At 45.8% G+C, this 20,628-nt stretch overlaps 2 protein-coding genes across 9 annotated transcripts in view; one reads left to right on the plus strand and one right to left on the minus strand.

Annotated features, from left to right (window-relative positions):
• DNAH10 (dynein axonemal heavy chain 10) overlaps positions 1-2,036 on the plus strand; it is a 57,306-nt gene extending 55,270 nt beyond the window's left edge. For all 3 annotated transcript variants that reach the window (XM_035340388.1, XM_035340389.1, XM_035340390.1), the window contains 3 exons: positions 35-215; positions 1,294-1,439; positions 1,700-2,036. In XM_035340388.1, coding sequence (XP_035196279.1) covers positions 35-215; positions 1,294-1,439; positions 1,700-1,846 — 474 coding nt within the window. In that variant the 3' untranslated portion in view covers positions 1,847-2,036. The remainder of the gene's footprint in view (positions 1-34; positions 216-1,293; positions 1,440-1,699) is intronic.
• Positions 2,037-2,145: 109 nt separating this feature from the next.
• Positions 2,146-20,153, minus strand: CCDC92 (coiled-coil domain containing 92). 6 transcript variants are annotated; one of them, XM_035340396.1, is made up of 4 exons: positions 20,000-20,153; positions 6,796-6,942; positions 6,429-6,470; positions 2,146-4,975 (listed from the first exon to the last, which is right to left on the minus strand). In XM_035340396.1, the coding sequence occupies exons 2-4, from the start codon at positions 6,923-6,925 to the stop codon at positions 4,200-4,202; spliced, it is 948 nt and encodes a 315-aa protein (XP_035196287.1). In that variant the 5' UTR covers positions 6,926-6,942; positions 20,000-20,153; the 3' UTR covers positions 2,146-4,199. The 6 variants fall into 6 exon arrangements, with proteins under 6 accessions (XP_035196287.1, XP_035196286.1, XP_035196290.1 ...); XM_035340395.1 differs by having other exon boundaries at positions 6,796-7,003; positions 20,000-20,147; XM_035340399.1 differs by having other exon boundaries at positions 20,004-20,131.
• Positions 20,154-20,628: the final 475 nt, after the last annotated feature.

Below are 20,628 nucleotides of genomic sequence, written 5' to 3' on the forward strand. Positions count from 1 at the left end.
CAAGCGCTGCAGCTTGTCTTCTGACTGATTGCAGGTTAACGAGTGTGAACCAAAGGTGATGTGGCTCTCAGGCCTGCACATTCCAGAATCGTACCTGACAGCTCTTGTTCAGGCCACCTGCAGGAAAAACAGGTGGCCCCTGGATCACTCTACCCTCTACACTGAGGTGACTAAATACAGGACTGCAGAAGACATCACTGAAGGGTCTATACAAGGTAAGTGGTTTTATGATCATTTGAGGGGAAAAAAAGCAAGCAGTTAATTGGGGCCAGAGGGGTATGGGAGAGGGAGAGAAATTGCTTGGCCTACTGAGTAGAATTATTTAGATCATACCTCTGCAGACAATATGCATGGCTATGCTTTTAACAGTCCGCATGATTACAAGCTGGTTCAGGTTTCTGCTTTGCTGCCGAGCAAATGCATACACAAATGATCTTTGTTCTTCAGCTTCTTTCACACACACCCCTATATTTCTTCAACTTCCAACCTCTGCTTAGCTCTCTCTTGCTTATATCTCTGTATGTATTTTCTTAATGGGAAAACCATTATAAACTTGCTAAGACTAAGTAAAAATGCATTTACACTGCAAATAATGTATTTAAGCAAAAAAAAAAAGTAAATACAATTATGTTGTATTACTTATTGTGTATATATATCTCTTAGAAATGTCAATGTTCTAATCACTAAACGCAACAACCTCTGGCTAAAGGGCCAGGTAAGCAACTCTTTTTGAATATCACACCTGGCTGGAAATGGAGAAGAAAAATCTCTGTTTTTTGCCAAACATAGCTATCAGTTAACAACAACAACAAAAAAGGTCACTTCAAGCCTATATTATTCTCTATTTACCAACATTTCAACAAAAATGCTTGGTATTCATTTGTATTAGAACAACTCTGTCCAAACCCACACCTTTTGTCAGCATGCGCTAACCTTCAGTCCCACAAGAGTGAACAAGTTCTCTCATAACTTGGCTATTACTTGAGCAAATAACAAGGTTAGTATCCACTGTGGGGAAGAAAACTGGTAGGAAATTGGTATTTATTCCTGTTCATCATATATAATGCAGCTGAGCCAATTTTAATTTAAAAATGTTTTTTAAACCCACAGCTCACAGCTGTATTATACGAACAGACACCACAAGTAAATATACCTCGGTGTAGATGCAGGTTGAAAGGATAAGTTTAGTCATGACTGTATTAATGCCATGGACAGCCACTGCAGGAACGTTGTCTTAAACAGTGTTTTTTAGTGGCTTGACTTACACAAGATGTTGCATTTCTGCCTTTACAGGTTGCTTTGTTTCTGGCCTGTTTCTGGAAGGAGCAGACTGGGACATAGAGAACAGCTGCCTTAAGAAAAGCAAGCCCGGAGTGCTGGTGGTGGAGTTACCCATTCTGAAGATAATCCCCATCGAAGCGCACAGGCTCAAACTCCAGGTACTTTTCCTCTGGGAACTCTGAGGTACATTTGTTTATTAACTTCTTCCTATTTTTAAATCTCAGTAGCTGTTAGTCCTTTCCCTCTTAGCACAACCAGAACTACCACTAGCATTTTAAAGTATGCAGTGTGAAACTTCTCCTCACATTAACAGAATGAATTTCTGAAACCAACCATCTCCTATAGAGGCTCCTCTTGTCTCCACTTTCACGCACTTTGAGAACTATTCAGTGTCTTCCTTTCCTCCACACCCTTCTAGAATACCCTCCGGACACCAGTGTACACCACCTCCATGAGAAGGAACGCGATGGGCGTTGGCCTCGTTTTTGAAGCTGATCTTTACACCACAAGGCACATTTCCCATTGGGTGCTTCAAGGTGTTTGTCTCACTTTGAATGCAGATTGACAGCTTGAAGTTAGGCACTAGATTTTTCTCATAGAATTCACTGCTTTAGGGAGGGAAGGAAAAAACAAAAAACAACAAAGAGGCAAAGATTCATCACCCTGGGTGGGGTAGCGTTCACTTAAGTATACCTGACCGTAAATAGTATGTTACAACTAAGCTAGTAGTTTCAATAAACACATTTGAAAAGGAAGTGTTTTTCATCATTTGCACTTTGTTTTAGGAACACTCCACCTTGCTGTGTACAGATATAGGAAAGATGTAGTAAGTTTGTCACACACACAAAGACTAAGGTTTGCCTGTATGGTTGTAAGAAACATTTTTAATTGCCCAAAGCATCGCTTCTGCTGTGTTTAGAAGCGATGCCTTCCATCAGCCTTGAACAAGTGGCAGGGTAGTTCACTCATACAATAGATAGCCATCATAATATGGCAACAACAACCAAAAAACCCCAAAACCGAAACCACTGCTGGGTAATGCAATACACTTAGACGTGGTAAACCCCGGAATAACAAGCTGTCTTTAACCAATCATTTTTCAGGAACACAGCCTTCTCCCTGTCCCTCCCCACAATTCATGAAACAAATCCTACCACACAACTGACAAGGCACAACACTGACCAGTGTTTCTTGGGCTTTAAACTAGCAAGTGACTGAATTGTGAAGGTGCACAGGCAGAGGACACGGGAGGCCTTAGGGCTAGTGGACATTCAAATCCTCTCTGACTGGCAACAACCCTGCTGTAAGTTACCATGCTACACAGGAAAGTTACCACAATTAGGAAGAACAGCTGTCTTCATCCTGCCAGTGCCTTTTTTTTTAGGGAAGCTGACAAATAGTTATCCAAGGCTCCCGAGGGAAACACACACCAACACACAGCTGCAGAAAAAGCTTAAGGGGTTAAGACTACAGCTGGCAGGAGGAAGGAAAGAGGGCAGGCAGGAATCCTTCACCAGATTTCACAAAGGTTACATGTTCCAAGTTTTTGAAGGCACATCATAAGCTTAGCAGCATTTGGGAGCCATTTTTTCTTGCTCATCCTACTCAGAGGCTGCAGACAAGAGTGAAGCAGAGGTGAGCTGGAGGTGCTGATCAGAATTTAAGAAAAAACTGTAAGATTTGTGCTCCCTTCCCAAAAATTACATACTCACACTGCTCTCAGTATGCCTTTCTTTCCTAGAAAAAAAGAACAAACATAAAAATTAAGTTTTCTAACAAGAGATGTTGGGGCTACCTGTTGCTAACTAGGCAGGAGTAGGGGAACCAGGACAAGTCCAAGGCAAGCGTGTTCCAATCGGCTGAGATAAAAACTCACGGATGCCAGGTTCTCCTCTTGTATGAATTGGTTAAGTCAGTTACATTTCAAACTAAATGCACACATTTTAAAGGGACAGCACGGGCTTCTAAGCTGTTAGAAGCCTGTGCTGTCTGATAATACCCAACAAGTCTACGGTTTTCAGGAAACAAAAAGAATCCCTTTATAAAGAAAAAGTGCAGGTTAGAGCATAAGGAACCATTCCCATATTGGATAGTCGGTTACATTTGCTCCCTGAAAAAGGAGCTCTGAGCCAGTATGGAAGGTGCCACAAGTGCAGTGTACTGACTAGTGTAAAACGTGCAATGAAGCCATTCAATTTAAAAAAAAATAAAAAATAAAGTGTTCATACTCTTTCTGTGAGAATCATTAACCATTGAAAAGAGTGCTTTAGCCTCTCCTTCCCCATATATATATATATATTTTTACTTAAAGCCACAAACCAAAGTATTTAGGACTAGTAAGTAATACTTGCTGGGACTCTCAAGATTTTTGAGACAGAGAAACTATGAACACAATTTGCAACCAAAAGCCTATGAAGGTAAAAAGTTCCTAGTGCCTTTTAAAGTATAGCTGCAGCTGCATTATTTTCAATGCTACCATGAGAAAAGGCTTTGTCATGGAAGTTAATGTTTGTGTACGAATTGCTACATACACAGTGGAGACAAAAGACCTGTTGCTATTTTAAATGCTAACAGCCAATACCTATGCTGCAGGTTTAGAGCTAAGTTTGTTTTCATTAACATTAGTAACACAGCCTGCAGCCTGTGCCTTTGTCCACATGTGTAGTTACCATAAATGGAGCAGTGCTCAGAAGCAAGCAGTCAGGTACCCCTGATTTGGCCACAGCATTTAGTAGTTATATGCCTTGCCATATGAACACAGTCCTATTAGGGTTCATTAGAGGAGAATAATCTATTAATGATGTATCTGGAAGAAGTTTGGCATGCATGGGGCATCAAAAGAAACTTTACTGCAGGTGCTATTTATCCTATAGGATCACAGTGCATAAACAGCAACAGAATAGAGCAAATGATTTTACTTAAACAGTTCTGTCTGTCCCTGAGTGCTTTCTGACCACTTTGCTTCCGTTGACCTGATCCACTGCCAGCGTTTCAACCTCCGGCTGAGGCTGGGACGGTGCGACGTGGTGGATGCGATGTGCCACCCCAATGTGCGCCTTGTGTGGCTTCTCTCTGGCCGGACTGTGTGATTCACCGGATGCTCGATCTGAAGCAATTGGTGGAATAACCAACGGCCTCTCCTTGATAACGTGGACCTCTGCCGTTTCTCTGGCCAACAAAAACGGAGTGGGATCAGGCATGGCATCCACAGGCTCTCTTAACAGCAGCTTCCGGCTATCTGATCCTATTCTGTAGGCCTCTTCAAACTCAGGGTTGAGTGGTGTTGACAGGCTCTTCTTCATTCTGCGTCGTGGAGTCTCAGGCAGTTTATCTTTGGGAGGGGCTGGCTTATAGTTGGACAACACTGGACTGCCAGAAGGGGTCCCCTCTGAAGTCCCACTGGAACTCAGCAGCTTCTTCTTAGTAGCGTGCAGTTGAGAAGTTAAATAAGCAATAGTGCTTGCTCTCTGCTCCAGTTCACTTGACAGCATATTGAGCTTATGGCTTTTCATTTTTAACTCTTCCAAATACTTCTTTTCTCTTTCTTTAATAGTGTTTTCCAGCACCATTATCATTGCATTCTTTTGCTCCAGTTCTTTCAATAATTCATTGTTTTCAGCCTCTTTGCTTTTCAGTTGAGCTTCAAGATCTTCACACTTTCTTTTGAGTTCATCACTTCTTGAACTACCATTTTCTAGAAGAACAGGAAAATCAGAAGTGTTTCAAGTTAATGATAGTCATTAAGTAAAACAGTGCAGCAGGGTTCCTTTTGACAATTCAAACCCATAAGACCCCAAAGGCTAACTTGTGCTACTACTGTAAGAATCACTTTATCTTCAGAAGCACTGGGATGGCTCTTACAGAAGAGATGAAGAGTTACTGCCACTCATCACAGTTTAAAAGAAAGCTGTTGACACCAAGTAAAGATGCTGCACGCATTGAGGTAAACGGGGATTACAGAAACCATGCTTGCCATACTTGCTCAGAATTAGAGCCATTTTGCAAACTTGCTGGTCATTAACAGGATCTTCCCTCACAGCAAGCACCAGACTGGCTGGTGAGAAGGCCGGAACAGCTGTCCCAGCTCACCAGGAGGACAGGCCCAGGCTTTAGCTTTGGTCCCCCATGGACAGCTGAAGCCTGTGACTGTAGGCAGAGACTTCCTCTTCACTGCTGTAGAAGTCTCTCTGGGGATGAGGTGTCTGAGCCTGGCTGCCTTCTCTTCACAAGAACATGCCACTCCACCCTGTACACTAGGGGATCTTGCACTGTGGGCATGCCCTACAGGCTGACCCCATCTCTGCACCTGTGCCCTCACAGCACACATGGGGCACGTGGGGTGATTTTGTCACCGTTTAGTTTTTACAGCTGGACAGCTTCCCAACTGTTCAGCAGGGACCTTCAGCCCCAAATTCTCCAATAATAAGCACTCTAGTCACAGAACTTTCAACTATAAATTGTTAAACATTCATTGTCCCCTCCACAATGGGCAATGTCCGTGTCTGTCACAGCACCAACACACCGGTATTACTAACAGACCACCAACTCTGAAAATCCTGTGATGAGATGTATCTGACAAACACTACAATATCAAAAGTTAATGCTGAGCCCAAGCAAAGCAGCTCCGTAGCCTTGCTACATTTGCCAGTGTTCTCTCTTATCCGCAACACACATCCTGTCCTACACTACCTATGATCCTGGAGGTTACACCCAGGGCGTCTCTCATTCCTCTGCTTCACCTGTTGATAACATCACAGAAAGAAGAAAGCTTTATGGCATGATGACAATACCAGCTAAGTTTTAGTAAGTCTCTCTCGTGCCTCTAAAATTCTGTTCCTGCTTGCAATGCATGCAGCATGCGCAGGGAACTAGGGAACTGATTGTCTAGAAACAGAGAGGAGTCAGCAGTTCTGCACTCTCTTCCTGGCTGTTTTGAAGATGGCCTTGCTAACGAACTTGTGACATTTATTCCATAAATACCCATAGCTCTGGAAAGTAGAAAGCTACTCTTATATCTTTTGAATTTATAGGGTCAACATCCCATATGCAAAGTATTCTCACCTACTTATAATGGAGAAAGTAAAACATTAAGAAACATGAGGCAGTTTAACACGAACACTAAATGAAAAATGTTACGTATTCCTTACCTGACAAGTCTGAAGTCTTTACAGTCAGCTCATAGGTTAAATCTGAAGGGGAAAAAAAAGTTGTTCAGCTTTCTTTGTTTCTACAACAACAAATAAACCACTTGGTGAGCATGTTTACAGTAATAGGAGATTCACTGCAAAAGATCAAAGATCTGTAAAAAAACAACCCAACCACAGAACAATCCCATGACAGTTTTTTTTTTAAAGGCAGATCTTTGCTTACTGACCACTGTCATGCCCTGAAATACGCACACCCCCCAATGGGGGGCTCTGTTGCAGAGGCTTCACTGCTAAAGTAGGAAGCAGTTACCCCATTCTTGTGAAGAGTCGAGCACTGACCCAGCGTATCAGTACGCTTTCCAGCTACCTGTGCAGTGCTGCTGCAGGCGTCGAATCTCAGCGTGCAGGCCTTTCAGTGTGTTGGCATGCTCTCGCTGCAGAAAGAGTAGATTCTTCTGGGCACTGTGTAGCTGGTTCTCCAGGTTTGAAGTTGCCATCCTGGCATGCAGTCGCTCTGTCAGTAAACAGATGTAGAATGGTAACACGCAGTTATCTTGCGGATATAAAGATCCTCACTACAACGAGAATCAACAGAAATAATTGAAGTATACTATTAATGAACTGATATGCAAGCAAGCAAATGCCCCAAAAGTATAAATGTTTTTCTGTTTCATGGCTATTTCAATTAGTAGTGCTCTTGGTGCATAGAAAGCCTAATTTAACTCCAGGCCAGAGCAGCACAGGGAACTCGTTTGTTTGGAGTTAACACATTTAAAGGATTAACTTCAGACAGACTAAGTCACTAATCCTGTTACAAGATAGAAGTGGAGTTCTGAGAAATGGGCTACTATGTCCCTCTGTCTTGTTGGGCGTTTTCCACATACCTCCTGGGATACAGGCCTCAGTAACATCTCTGGACAAGAAAGAGGAAGAAAGGACTAAACTGCATCCTCACTGAAAAGAAATGCGAAGTAAGGAGCCCTTAACACCCAGCTGAGCCCAGCAGCGTGCATACATGTGGCTGCTCAGGGGCACCTCAGCTGAGAAGTGCACGCTGGAAGGGGGAGGAGAGTGCTGGCTGCTGCTGCATTTCAGCTGCACTACAGCATGGACGCAGGCCCCTTCGCACTGCAGCCTGGTGTCCCACACGGGCCCCAGTGACACTGCAGTGAGGCTGTGGAAAACCACAATGTCCCATATAAAGACAAAACAAGCAGATATTTGTTGCTCAGGTTATGAGTAAAAGGAAAACTCCTACATCACTGGGGTTTCCTCACAGAGCAGTCTCATAAAACTAGGCCCCTGGCCACAGCAGCGCTCAGATTCAAATAAAGACAGAAATGGTTTGCAGTACGATGCTGGGAAGCATCTCTGAAGACCCCTGCTGTGTTACTACTGTTCCTTGTAAGGCAACAATGGTTTTAAAACATTGTGTACCCACAGGCCAAACGACAGAGAAACACCTGTCTAGTAGAGAGCTGGAGACACAGACTCCCAAATGAATTCTCTGATAAAAGGTAAAGGTGTCTCCTCGTACAAGGTGCAGCCAGATGCTTCCCTGGGGCTCCCCCTGTGACATCTGAAGAGTACCTGGTGAGCTGCAGTGGCAGGATCACACTTGAGAGGAGCATGAACAGGGGTTACCAGGTCCCTGGTGGATCTAATCAGTCTGTCATGACACTATTTTCTTTATTGTCCTGCTTCCTAGGGAAATTTTAACTCTAAAATAAGTACATTAATGAAAAAGTGCAAAGATGACAGCATGCCACCCTCCCGCAGCCTCAAAGCACAAAATCTCTCAGCACAAAATACTTCTAGCTGTTCTTGAACTTCACAGTATGACCAACTGCTCCTCTGTACATACACAGGGTGCTGTAACATGAGCAGTGCTGCTACAGTGAGGGCACACAATGCTGCTCCACCTACAGCTGTTTTACAGAGGCTGCTGGATCTACCCGAAAAGAAGGTTCCAGAAACATATGCCCTCAATTCCTCCACATTGCTTGATTTCTCCTTTCTTTAGCAAGGAATCTGTCAAGCTTGGGAAGCCTTCTCTTCCTCAGACAGCCCAAGAGCACAAGGACAGCACATAAACAGGTGTACAGACAAGTTCGAGAGAGCCAGGCTGGTGGGGATACTGGGGTGAGGGGCAGCAGCTCATGCTGGATGGGAATTGCCCAGGCCGTGCTGGGAGAAATGCCATCTTTTCAGGGCGCCGCAAAGGACAGCTGCTGGCCTGCTGCCAGGAGCAAGGAGGAGAGGGTCCCCAGGCACCCTGTGGCACCCTGCACACAGCTGCTGCTGGTGCCCACCATCCAAGGACCAACAAAGCCGCTACCACGCTGTCAGACACTGCTGCTGCACGAGGAGCATTAGCTTTGTCATCTCAGTACTAAGGCTAAATTGAGTTCTCTGTGTAGCTTTGTAAAAGCAATTCCAGCATTTAGATTGCAAAGATAAGACTCGGGACTCTCACTGCCGGGACAACCATCTGCAATGGCATTACAGCTACAGACTGTAATTGTGGGACCATGCTGTGCAAGAGATGGACCTTAATTCTGTCCCCTGGCTACCTCACAGGCAGCCTTACGTGGTTGATATTGCTAGGTAAAACATTTCCCATTGGGCTTTTTTGGTATGTAGTTTTGTGACAAAGATTTGATTCTACAATTTTAAAGTTAGTAGAACATGCAGTCAGAGAACACAACACGCACTTGTCATTCCTTAAGATAGCACAGACTCGTTTTTAATTTTATATCTTTCACCCTAAAGATGTAACCCAAGGAACATCCAAATGACCCCAAAGAAACACCAGAGACATAGCCTTGATAAAACATTTGAATATTAAAAATGTACGTATATACACACACACAGTCTTCCTGACTTTGTGTAACCATAACTGACATCATCAATTACTTATCCCTACCACAGAAACATATATTTAACTGTCAAAAAACAAAGTGAAGGTGTAAAAGACTTTCACGGAATCGATTTTTATGCAAGAGGCAAAGCAGAGCTTTCAGTTACTTTATAACGAAGATGAAAGATCAGGTTCAGTGCTCAAGAAGAACGAGGGAAACAGTGCCAACGTGCTTTATTGTGTGCAACTGGTCAGTTTGCAATCAACGCAATTAAGAAACAAGCAAGGTACAGATCAAAAATACTCTCAGAAGAGGTTTCTGGGTTGGCTAAATAAGAATTAACCTCAGTCATGCATTCAGACTCCTGTGCAGCCACTACATGAGTGGCTCGCTGAGCCACGACTGCTTTCTGCCCTCCAGCAAGGGGACGCACTGGGAGCCCCATGGCCAGCCCAGGAACCTCTCGTGCTGCAGCCGCAGCTGGTGCCTGATGGCAGCTGCTCAGGTCACAGCAGTTACTGCGGGCACTGTTAAAGGATTGGTGATGCTTTTGCTGTTACATTTTCAAAGTGACATCATCTTGTCTGCAAAGCTGACTTCAGACAGACAGAAGCTACTGAATCATCCAGTTTTGTAAGTGATCATAATACTCTTACTGACTATGACAGCAGAACAAAACCTGCTTCGGAGTCCATTCCCTCAACACAGCTGGAGCTGAGGCTGCGTGGTACACCAGGGCTCACAAGGATTTTTACTAAGAAATGTACTTTCTAAAAAACACGAAGCACTGACAGTGCTATGTGACGGAACGGTCTACATATAATGTCCTGGAACCTTTCCTATCCCACTGGTTAATAACCACTTACAGGCTCTGTGCTTCTAACTATAATCCCAACAGAAAAAGTCTTCATCACCGACAACAAACTTTGATATGAAATGGTCAGAACTCAATTCTTGCAAATAAATGCATTTTTAAACTAGCTCTGAATGTGAGAACAAGCAAAACAAGGCTGTCACTGTTAATGCCTTCAATTATTTTTTCATCTCGATTTCTTCCACATTAAAGATCACACTAGGATTACCTCATCTGAATAAAAACAATCAGAGGCAGCCTAGTTTTATGGGTTTGGGAAGAAAAAACAACAACAACAACAAACTATCAGCACCAGAGCATCACCTCCCCTGCAGCACCAGTATGTGATCAGTGAGAGCAGTTCCATCAATCAGGATCCTCATCAGGAGTTTTAGCTGCAGCCCCTCCGTGGTTAAGTCATTCCTCCCTCCTCTAAGGATAAAGGACCAGAGGGCTGGCAGCCCACAGGCCTTCTGCAACCCTCCGAGGCTTTCCTTCCTCACTGCAGCTTTGCACTCTGCCTCTCCTCTCCTTCAGCCATTGCAGTGATTGTCTAGGAAAGGGAAGGCCGCTGTGGTAAAGTCAGTTTCCACAGAATTCATGGGCAGCAGCTTCAATCCAGTCCCCATTCTGCACTGCTCTGTCATGTCTTCGTACACAGCACATAAAACACAGTGCATGCAATTCAGGCACCTGTACTTGGGAACAGGAGAAACAACCATGGAAACAGGGAAGGTGTCTTGCACAGTCACTACACAAAGCCACTTACGCTGAGAAACCTGCTTCAGCTACACAAATTAGTATTCATAAGAATATACTCCAAGACACTATTCACTTTGTAGCTATTTTATACCAAAACTTAAAACACAAACCTAGGCCTATTATTAAAGCCTGGGATCTGGATGAAATAGATTTCTACTGAATCTGCCAAGTGACATCATTAATACAATATTTAAAATATTTTAGTTTCTTTTTCTCTCCTCATTTGTGCATCAGAAATTTCCTTGTGAGTTTAGCTGCAAATACACTCACACCAGCACTCCGGATAGCTCTCAGATACCAAGGGATCATGTGCATTTCACCCACCTCTTGTTTTTACCCCCAGGAACTTTTTAGCCAGCACCTAACCAGCAGCTGGCCGAACTACCAAAGCAGAAGCCAGCCACAGAGAAAATATTTATCTCCCTAGAATAGCAGGGTACTTTTATGTCCCTAGAGGTAATACAAATGAACTGGACAAAAGGTAACTGAAAACACGGATAGATGTGCATTAGATCAGGCAAACCTAGCCAACTGGTATGTTCTGGGGCAAGTTTACCGAACAGACCACGTCGGAAGATCAGAAACACAGCATTAAGAGGAGGGAAAAAGCCCCCTGGCACAACATCCCAGAACAGTGCTCCTGAGAGCTGGGAGCTCCAAGAGCTGGACACCACTGGTGCTCCCCCCAGGAAACCTAACGTTACACAGCGTGCTACGTACAGAAAAACCTACAATTCATGCCTCTAACACCACCCTATTTACGCTGCTTGCGTGGCTTGTTCCGATTTCTTTGGCTCTGTCAATGGAATTTTATTTTTCTTGCTTTGCTGGTGCAGCTTGTCATTTTGGAGCTGTTTACTATCCTAAAAGTACCACCGAGCAGACTGATTGCTTTTACTGAGGAATTACTCCGCAATCGATATGAAGGACTTAACTTCCCTACAGAGAATACTGGCTGGCACCACTGTTTAAAGACTGCTCTGGCTATGGCCTACTCCACCCACTCCAAGCTCCCTAACAATTGTTAACCCCCTGTTTTGTGGTACCACACGTAGCCACAAACCACATCCAACTGGCAGCTGAAATCTTACAGAAAGGACTGCCAGTCTTCAGAATCTACTCAGGCACGTTCCTGTTGGAGTTTCTAAGAGGAAATCCTATAAGGTAGTTCCGGGATTGCAATAAGCTCATTACATCTCCTGCTCTTCCAAGCCTTAAGGAATTCGAAGCCATGGATATGGTTACAATCAAAAAGCACAAGATAGATACGAGAAATGCAGACGTCACCCAAGTCCTTAAGAGCCAGATGAGCAATCTTTACTCTCGCCATGGAAATCAGCAGGGCAGTTTTCAGAGCAGCTAAGGCAATGCCGGGAAGAAAGCTGTAACCGCACACCGCAGAGTGGTTAGGGCTCTATGGTTTTTCTTCTCGTCTCCAACACAGTTTTTTTTTTTTTTTTTTTTAAAATGCTTGCTTTGTTCTTACACAAAAGGAACTCTGAAACACAGAGCTAGGCAAATTCCAACTAGGAATGCATGTGCTACTTGATAAGCTTGATAAAACATTAAAAGGGGCATTGCAGTATTCAACACTACATTGGTTACACACCTGGTTCACAGGAAGACCAGCACTAAAACCAGTTTCCAACCTGTCACAGTTGCAAAGCTTTATCTGTAGGGTGTGCTGCATTCCACCCTTAGACATACAGTATTTCTCATTTCTTGATCCCTACAAAACATTTCTAGATATAGCTAGAGATTTAGATCTGGAGACGGCCCCCCAAGCAGTGGATTTAGAATTTCTTATGAATACAGTCTGGGAGAACAAACTGAGTGAAGCAGTACTCCTTCAGAAATGTGAAGTGCAACACTAATCCCTGCTGCACCTAAGTCCTCATCTTCTCTTTACTACGGGAAGGTAATTGAACATTCCTGTAAGCTCACCCTAAAAAGAAACTGTTCCATCTCTTTCCTGAGTGTCTTCCCTTAAAAAGGGAAAATAACATCTTAAATTTAAAATGAAAAGGAACAAGATCTTCCAATATCCAACATCATCACATGCTCACCATAAACAACTGCCAACATTTTAACAGCCAAATCCTACCTTGTAGATGACGAACAGGCTCCAGGCCTTTTCTGATCTCAAGTATTTGGATAGAGTTCAAAATATTTCAATGAAATGAGTGTAATTTTCTGGCTGTGTATTATTAGGTGCCGGTGCACAACATCAGAGCACATCCATACCTCACTGCAAGATAAGAAGAGGGAGATGCTAATCTATGATTTTAGACAGTCTAAAGGAATCTACTGCAACGAAGCCCAACTGACCACTGTTATTTAACAATTTCATTCCCATTTGGTAACCACTGTACAAAACAGAACAATGTCCTTCAAAATAGATGGGGCAATTATCTCCTGGAAAACCACTTCAGCTCCCTGCCAACAAATATCCAAGTCTTTTTGGAGAGACATTTGGGCAGGCCAGCCTTTTCCTCTGAACTGGTATCTAGCTGTTGCCCCCTCAAAATGGGACAAAAGCTGCCAAAACACTTTTTGCATGCTGAACAAAATACAATTTCAAGAACTAGTTAAGAACATGGGCTCTCTGGGAAGAACCTTGTAAGTGATAGTCCCCATTTTACAGACTGTCACTGACCTGACCCAACATTACTCAGTAATGTAGCTCTAATGATAAAGTGCCCAACTGCCAGACATGTAGCTGTTCTCTGCTTACATCAGCTCTCCCATCTCCAGAGACTTATGCCATCCAAAAAGCATTTGGTCAGCTTGTTTCAAAGGACACACAAAGAAAGCCTGCAGTCTCCACAGCCAACTCGAGGGCTTTGCTGAGTGTCCTTCTGCTCAGACATTTCCTTTACCCGCCCAGCCGACCCAGTATCGCTGCATGTCTACCGACGTAGATCCAGCAGCACAGCCCAACGACAGCCTGCTGCACAGGAACAGATTTATGACCTCCTCCCCATCCCCCTGTGCACTAGACTGTGTTCAGTAGTCAGCAGCTCTGGAAGCTGGCCCTGCCTTTCAGACTACACACTAGGCCACTGCAGCCACCTTCAGTACACAGCATGGCTTGTAGCAACAACTCCTGACCCTATTCCTGTGCTTCTGTGCCAATGTGTATCAGTTCTTATCGCATCTAACTGCGGTCGCAGGAAGCTGTTCTCACACTCTTTTAGTTTATGTCTTTAAAGCCAGACAAAATTAGTTCTTTCCTGGAGACAGCTGATGGCAAAGAGGAAATGTGCCACCCCCCTCCCAGAGGAAAGATGACTGTTTTCTCAGCACCCTTTCTATTTCTAACACTTTTTGATGTTGTTTTACTGGGTAGTTTTCCTGCCCTGCTTCCTCTTCATTTGTGATCAGGGATTCTGCAGACTCTTTACAGGGAATTTCCGAATATCCCTGAGGAAGCAGAGTTTCAATATTTCAGTAAGAAGAATAAAACTGTTTTGTTACTGTAACAGCAGTGGGTATGGCAGCAGGAAGAATAATTAAGAGGACACATCTCTGACAGCAACGCTTTCATTCCTCCAGATGCCTTAACCTAACAGGCTGGTAGCGCAGGAACTGCCGACTGCTTACATGCTGCCCTACATGAGGCCACGAGGACTGACAGGGACAACACACACAGCCCCTGTCCACACCACCCTGGGGCTGTCACAGTGGAAGCAGACTAAAAAATAAGTCAACGGTGAGACCGCTGCCATGCCAGAGACTGGAAGAGAATCAAATCAAAGTGAGGCAGTCCTGCAGCGGCATTTTCGACCTACGTATTTTCTGACTATTACCAAGGTATCCTGACGCTATGGCAACCGATGCTATGGTTGTCAAGAAGAAAGGGCTTACTCTGGCAGAAAACACTGAAAATGACTAAAGTTGGGCATTAGGGAAATGGGAAGGCATCACCTAAATAGCACCAATTACTTCAAAAACAATACTCTAATGGTGGATTTTTTGAAGTTATATTAAACCCCCTCATGCGTAAAGGGGTAATTTAGCAGAACAGGCAGGCTCTCATCAGTAGCTCCTGATGAATGGATTTTCTATTTTATTCACCCCTTCATTCATCCTGGGGAGAAAGTTTGTCACTGTAATACAGCCTCCATCAAAGCTTTCACAAATCACACCCCAATCACAACTGGTTGGCTATAATATTGTAAAGAAACTTACTGCTCTTTCTACTAAAGCCAGTTTCTTTTGTAAGAAGGGCAATGAAAAGGAAGTTAGTCTCCAATTCCCACCAACACTAACATAATATCAGTGTTACACGTAAGAATGACTCTGATCCTATTGCTTTCACAGTCATTAAGTTCTCCGGCTTCAGTTAAGGCTAAATCAGGACTTCACCTTGTATAGCACCTGTGGGAGGTGTACAAGGGTATGTTAAGTACAACTCCAAACTCACACTTAGAAATACTACTGTGATGGAAAAGTCATGTTTTTCCCTATGAACACCACTTTGTGTTATCTTTTGGGTTCACTCTCTATGATCGGTAAGCGATGTGTGAATCACACACAGTAAGAAGTCACAGATATATTTGTGTCATTTTTAAAATGCCCCAGTTCTAAAGGCTTAATGAAATGCCAACCAAAACAATTACTATAGCTCGTTTCACATAAGTGACTTCTTTTTTTCCCCTCCCACTTAGTAGGAAAATAACCTGCCACCATGCAGATGTGCAACTATTCAGCTATCCAGCCTAGCCACGACTTTGCCTCACAGCTTCCACTCGGATATACTGAGCAAGTTCACTGCCACGTTTGTGAAATGCTCCAAATCCACCTTCCCCTGGACTGCCCAGTGCTGCAGGCCAGGTAAGTGTCCCGCTGACGCAGAGCCACCTTCCCACTGACTGGTTTTCACTGAGGGGTTCACAGTGCAGCCACCTGAAGGGGAAGGGGAAACGGGTGAGCGGGGCAGGCAGGTGGGATGGGTACAAGTGCCTCCCGTGGTAGCAGTGCCAGCTCCTGGCACTGCCCCGAACTCGAGCTCCTATTGCAAGGACAGCGGAGGGCATGATTTTCAGAGTTCGGCCGGGATGAAAGGCGTCAAGAGAATTGGCTGGACCCAGCTGCAGAGCACAGCTACTTGAATGGCTCTGCAGAATAAAACAACAATTTTCCAGGCGAGCTTAACAGACTGAGGAGTATGTTTGTTCTCTAAAGCATTCTGCGACAGTCTTTTCCTAAGGCATCGATTGATTGATTGAGAACAATCAAACATATGAAAATTACTCTCCATTTTGCTGAAGTAAAGGTTTTGAGAGCTGCTGCTGACAGGAATCTAGGGGCAGCGATTACCTATGTTGAAGTTCTCCCCTTAGAATTTTTATTAAATAATACAATGCTGAGACCTAGGTACCTTGTACACAACCCAGGTACCTGGAAGACAGCAAAGCTAACAGAGCTTGCATCAGGTTTTCATGAAGAACGGAAAGCAAACAAGCACACACACTTGTGTTACAAAGGAAACCTGCCACTAATGATATCATGCAGACAGCTCCTGAGTGCAACACCTCTGCCCCACAGCAGTGTGATCGATGGCACCTTGTGTGCCTTCCCTCTGGGCACCGCCTCGGATTACCGGGAGCTACCATCCCTGGTGATCTTTCAGCCTTTCAACAGGCAGGCACTGTCCTGTCTGGGTGAAAGTCACAAAAAGTTACAGTTTTCCGTCAAACAATACTTCTAAGTAACTTTGGTAACTTTGATCTTGAATCCTGGCTCTCACCCACATAATTACGACTGGCAAGCAGCAAGATATTTTAATGATATTTTCAAGTAACACCCCAAGTTTTCCTAGGAGTGAAATGAGAGTAAACGTGCTCCTCAACAGCAGGAAGGAATGGGATCCAAATAAAAGGCTTTTTTTTGTTGTTGTTTTTTTTTTTTAAAAAAGACTATTTTAAAACCAGCTTGCAGGTATTCCAATACACTCAGAATACGTTGTTTTCAGAAAAGATTTGCCACATCTCTAACTTCTCGGAGCATGCAAATGTACTGCTCCCATTTATAATACCATGCTCCTTAATATCATCAAGGGAAACGAGCTGGTGCAACATCCTCCGACAAGGTTAGTCACTGATCCCCTGGAGACACTGACCAACACCCATTATCAGACTGCTGGACAGCTTCACTTAAAGGAAAACAGTTTAGCTATAATTTAAAAATGAACACAGAGACAAATCAGGCACACGCTCACTGAATACACTACAACCAGATATATGAAGGATGCTGGCTCTCGAAGAAGTGCAGAAAGCAGAGACAAGGTGCAGCAGGCAGCATCTGAGCACCAACATTCAGACCCAGCTTGCCAAAATACAGCATTCATCATCTTCATTCGCTCTTTCAGGTGGTGCATTAGATGCACGCACACGAAAGGAGCCGGGAGTGTTCTGGCATGCTGCGGATGCAAAGGGAAGACAGCCTCCTGCTCGAACAAAGGGCAACCGCTGCGCTCGGGCTCCACCCCGGCGCTCAGCACCATGTCTCCAAGGGACAGGACAAGCGCTGCCACAGCCCGGCCTGTCCACGCTGCTGGTGGCTGCACAGCACCAGCTGACTGCAGCATGCTTGCATTGCTGACAGCGTGGAAGCAGAAACAAGGCACACAAACCTGTGCTTTTCTACGTCTCACAGCCACTCCAAGTACATGCAATGTTTTACCGTATGCTGCAGCAAACTGACGTGAACAAGGCTGCAGACAGCCAGACCACAGATGGTTCATGCAACTGCCTTTTCTCAACACTAACACCCTTAGGTCTTTCCTTTCTCAACCAGTGACTTCAAATATTTTTCAAATAACCAGCAGCAGGAAAACAAGATCTATGCACTTGTCTACTCGGACTACACCTATTTCCTCTAAAGCACAACAGTAAGCTACCTGACACAGGGATTTCTTCAGTAAGTTGCAGCTCATTAAAAACCCCCTGTGTTAGTTACTAACAGAGACATACACACAGATACACAAACACAGTGTTACTTGTCAGCAAAAAAAGTCCCAAGCGTTATGAACTATTTCAGAAAGCTGATAACTACAATTTGCTACGTTATTTTTTTTTACTACAAAAAACAAGGTGAAATGTGAACTCGAGCAAAAAATAAATTACATAACAGCATTCTGTTTACACAAGTAAGCATTGCAATGCATTGTGAATCTCGAGGGTATAAAAGCAGCCCTTTAATATTTTGCAATTTTAAAACACAATTTCTTAACCCATGGAAAAGCAATAACACACTTCGAAATTAGTGCCTAATGGTATTAAAGGCAAACTAGTTTGTAAACAGTACAGTAGAGGGACTACAGTTGTAGCAGTGTTCCAAAAATATTTTACCGTACATTATGCTTCACATTCTGCAATAATAGGACCGGGGAGTTTTTCTTCTCCCTGCTGCTGTTAAAGAACCCACTAACGTGGCAGATCTGAATGAACAAATATTTTGTCCTTAATACCTACAGCCCCTTGAATTAGGGCACATGGAAGAACAGTTTGATTTTTGTAATTACAATGATAAAAAAGTATAAATTTTAAATACATTTAAAAAATTAGAAACTTTAGAAGTATGCAATTATACCTAGAATCTTAAGTAAAGGAAAGAGCTTTATGGAATGAAATAAGATTGCTATTTCTCAGTTTATAGCAACCGCTGGACCTAAAACTGCATTGAGCATTTGGACTGGTCACAAGGCCTTTGTCTTTTCTAAGGCGATAGGGGCGGAAACTTTACAGAAACACAAAGCAGAAGTACGGTAATAGGATGAAAACAGGCAGTTATGCATCAGCTTAGCCAATTTTCTAATATATTTCTACATATTATATAATCAATATTTTCTGCTTAAGCAGATGATACTTTCCTCTGTTACGATCCTTTTTCACTAAAAATCACTGCTGGAACCTCAGCACAACATTTGCATCATTGCAAGTCTTTTATTTTCTGTTTATAAAATGCTAGCCTTAAACAAATCAAAAAGTGATGCTCAATTCAAGAGCACAAACGTCTGTTTTTGTTTAAGAGCATAAACGTCCAGCTTCCCTCAGAGGTTCAGTCACAATAATACACTACAGAATTACATTCGCTAACGAGCAAGATATATGGAAAAAAATGCACTGCATTTAGTCTTATCCGTTTATTTATTTATTTAAGTTGAGGAGCATAGTTTATATCGCCAAAGCCTCAATAAAGCCTTTTAAGCTCGAGCATCTTACCACCGAGGCAAAGCCAGCAAGCACCCTGGGTGCCTCCTGTGCACCTGCAATGCAGATCAAAACGGGCAATTCCACCCTCCAGGCCGCCTCAGCATCTGGGTTTTCATTTACCTTTACGGGCTCGGCTCTGCCCAGTTTCGCTGCCAAGCTCACACCCTGCTGCTGTCAGCCATGGAGGCAGGGCCCCTCCTTCCTCCCCTGTCCCACCCCAGGTCCCGGGTGGGACAGCCTCTCTGCAGCTGGCAGCTCTCCATTTCCGAAGGCGCGCCGCATTTCTTTGCTGCCAGACCCACGGATGACAGGCGGCCCCTCGGGAGGAATCTGCTCGTCTCGGCCCGGGATTGCTCCCCACCCGACAAGCCCGTGCACCTGCTCCTGCCTTACCAGGAAAAGGGCAGCGCAGGAGGGCTGCGACGCAAAACCCCTGCCCGGGGCGGGGGGCGGCAGCGCCGGCGGGGCCGAGCTGCGTTTTCCAGACAGCACCGCCAGGAAGGGAAGGAGGGAGGGAGGCGGCTCCCCGGGGTCGGGGGCACCCAGACGAAGGTCCCCGGCCAGCAAGGAGCCGGCAGCCGCCTGCCTCCTCCACACAGGAGCACGAATCGGGGCCGCCCAGCCCCCGGCCAACCCCCCCCCGCCTTACAGCGCCCGGCCCGGCCCCCTCACCTCACCCCACCGCTCCTCACCTCACCTCACCGGGGCCGCCGCCGCCCCCGCCCCGGGGCCGCCTCACAAAGGCTGGGGGGGGGGGGGGGGGTTCCCCCCCCCCCCCCCCCCCCCCGGGGGGGGGGGGGGGGGAACGCGGGGCCGTTGGGACCGCATCCGCTCGGCCACAGCCCCGCCACCTCCCCACCCCCAGCCGTCCCTCACCTGCCTTCGGGCCCTCCGCGGCCGGCAGCGCGCAGCCCTCAGCCGCGGCTCATGGCGCCCGCCGGAGCCCAGCGCCCCGCGGGGCCGGCGCTCACCGGCGGCGGGGAGGGGGGGGACGGACACTGACGGGGCCGGGGGCGTCGGCGCAGGCGCAGGTGCGGTTGCGGCAGCCCGGCCCGTCGCTATGGCAACGGGGGGGGGGGGGCAGCGCGGCTCGGCGGCCGTTGCCGCGTTCCCGCCCCCGGTGGGGGGGAGAGCGCGCGCCTGGGCCGCGCGCTGAGGGGCGGGAAGCGCGCGCCGGGGGGCGGGAAGCGCGCGGCGGCTGCAGGGGGCTCGCGCGTGGCTGCAGCGGGGCGCGCGCGCGGGCTGCGGGCGGGAACGGGCGGGAGCACGGCGGGAAGGGGGGAGCGGGGTGCTGCAGCGCCGTGGCCGTGTGCGCGGCGGGGGGTAAAGGGGAGCAGCCGAATCCGGGGGACTTTAGTGCCTCTGGATGGATGTCAGCACCTGGCCCTGCGTGCCCAAACAGCTCCCGGCCACGCGTGCGTGGGTTTTGCTGCAGGACATCCGAAACGAGCACGGCTGCATCAGGGCCCCCGTGCGAGCGTGCTGCTGGGGGTGGATCTGCGCTC

This window comes from Oxyura jamaicensis, chromosome 15 (genome assembly GCF_011077185.1).
Source record: "Oxyura jamaicensis isolate SHBP4307 breed ruddy duck chromosome 15, BPBGC_Ojam_1.0, whole genome shotgun sequence".
NCBI classification, from domain to species: Eukaryota; Metazoa; Chordata; class Aves; order Anseriformes; family Anatidae; genus Oxyura; species Oxyura jamaicensis.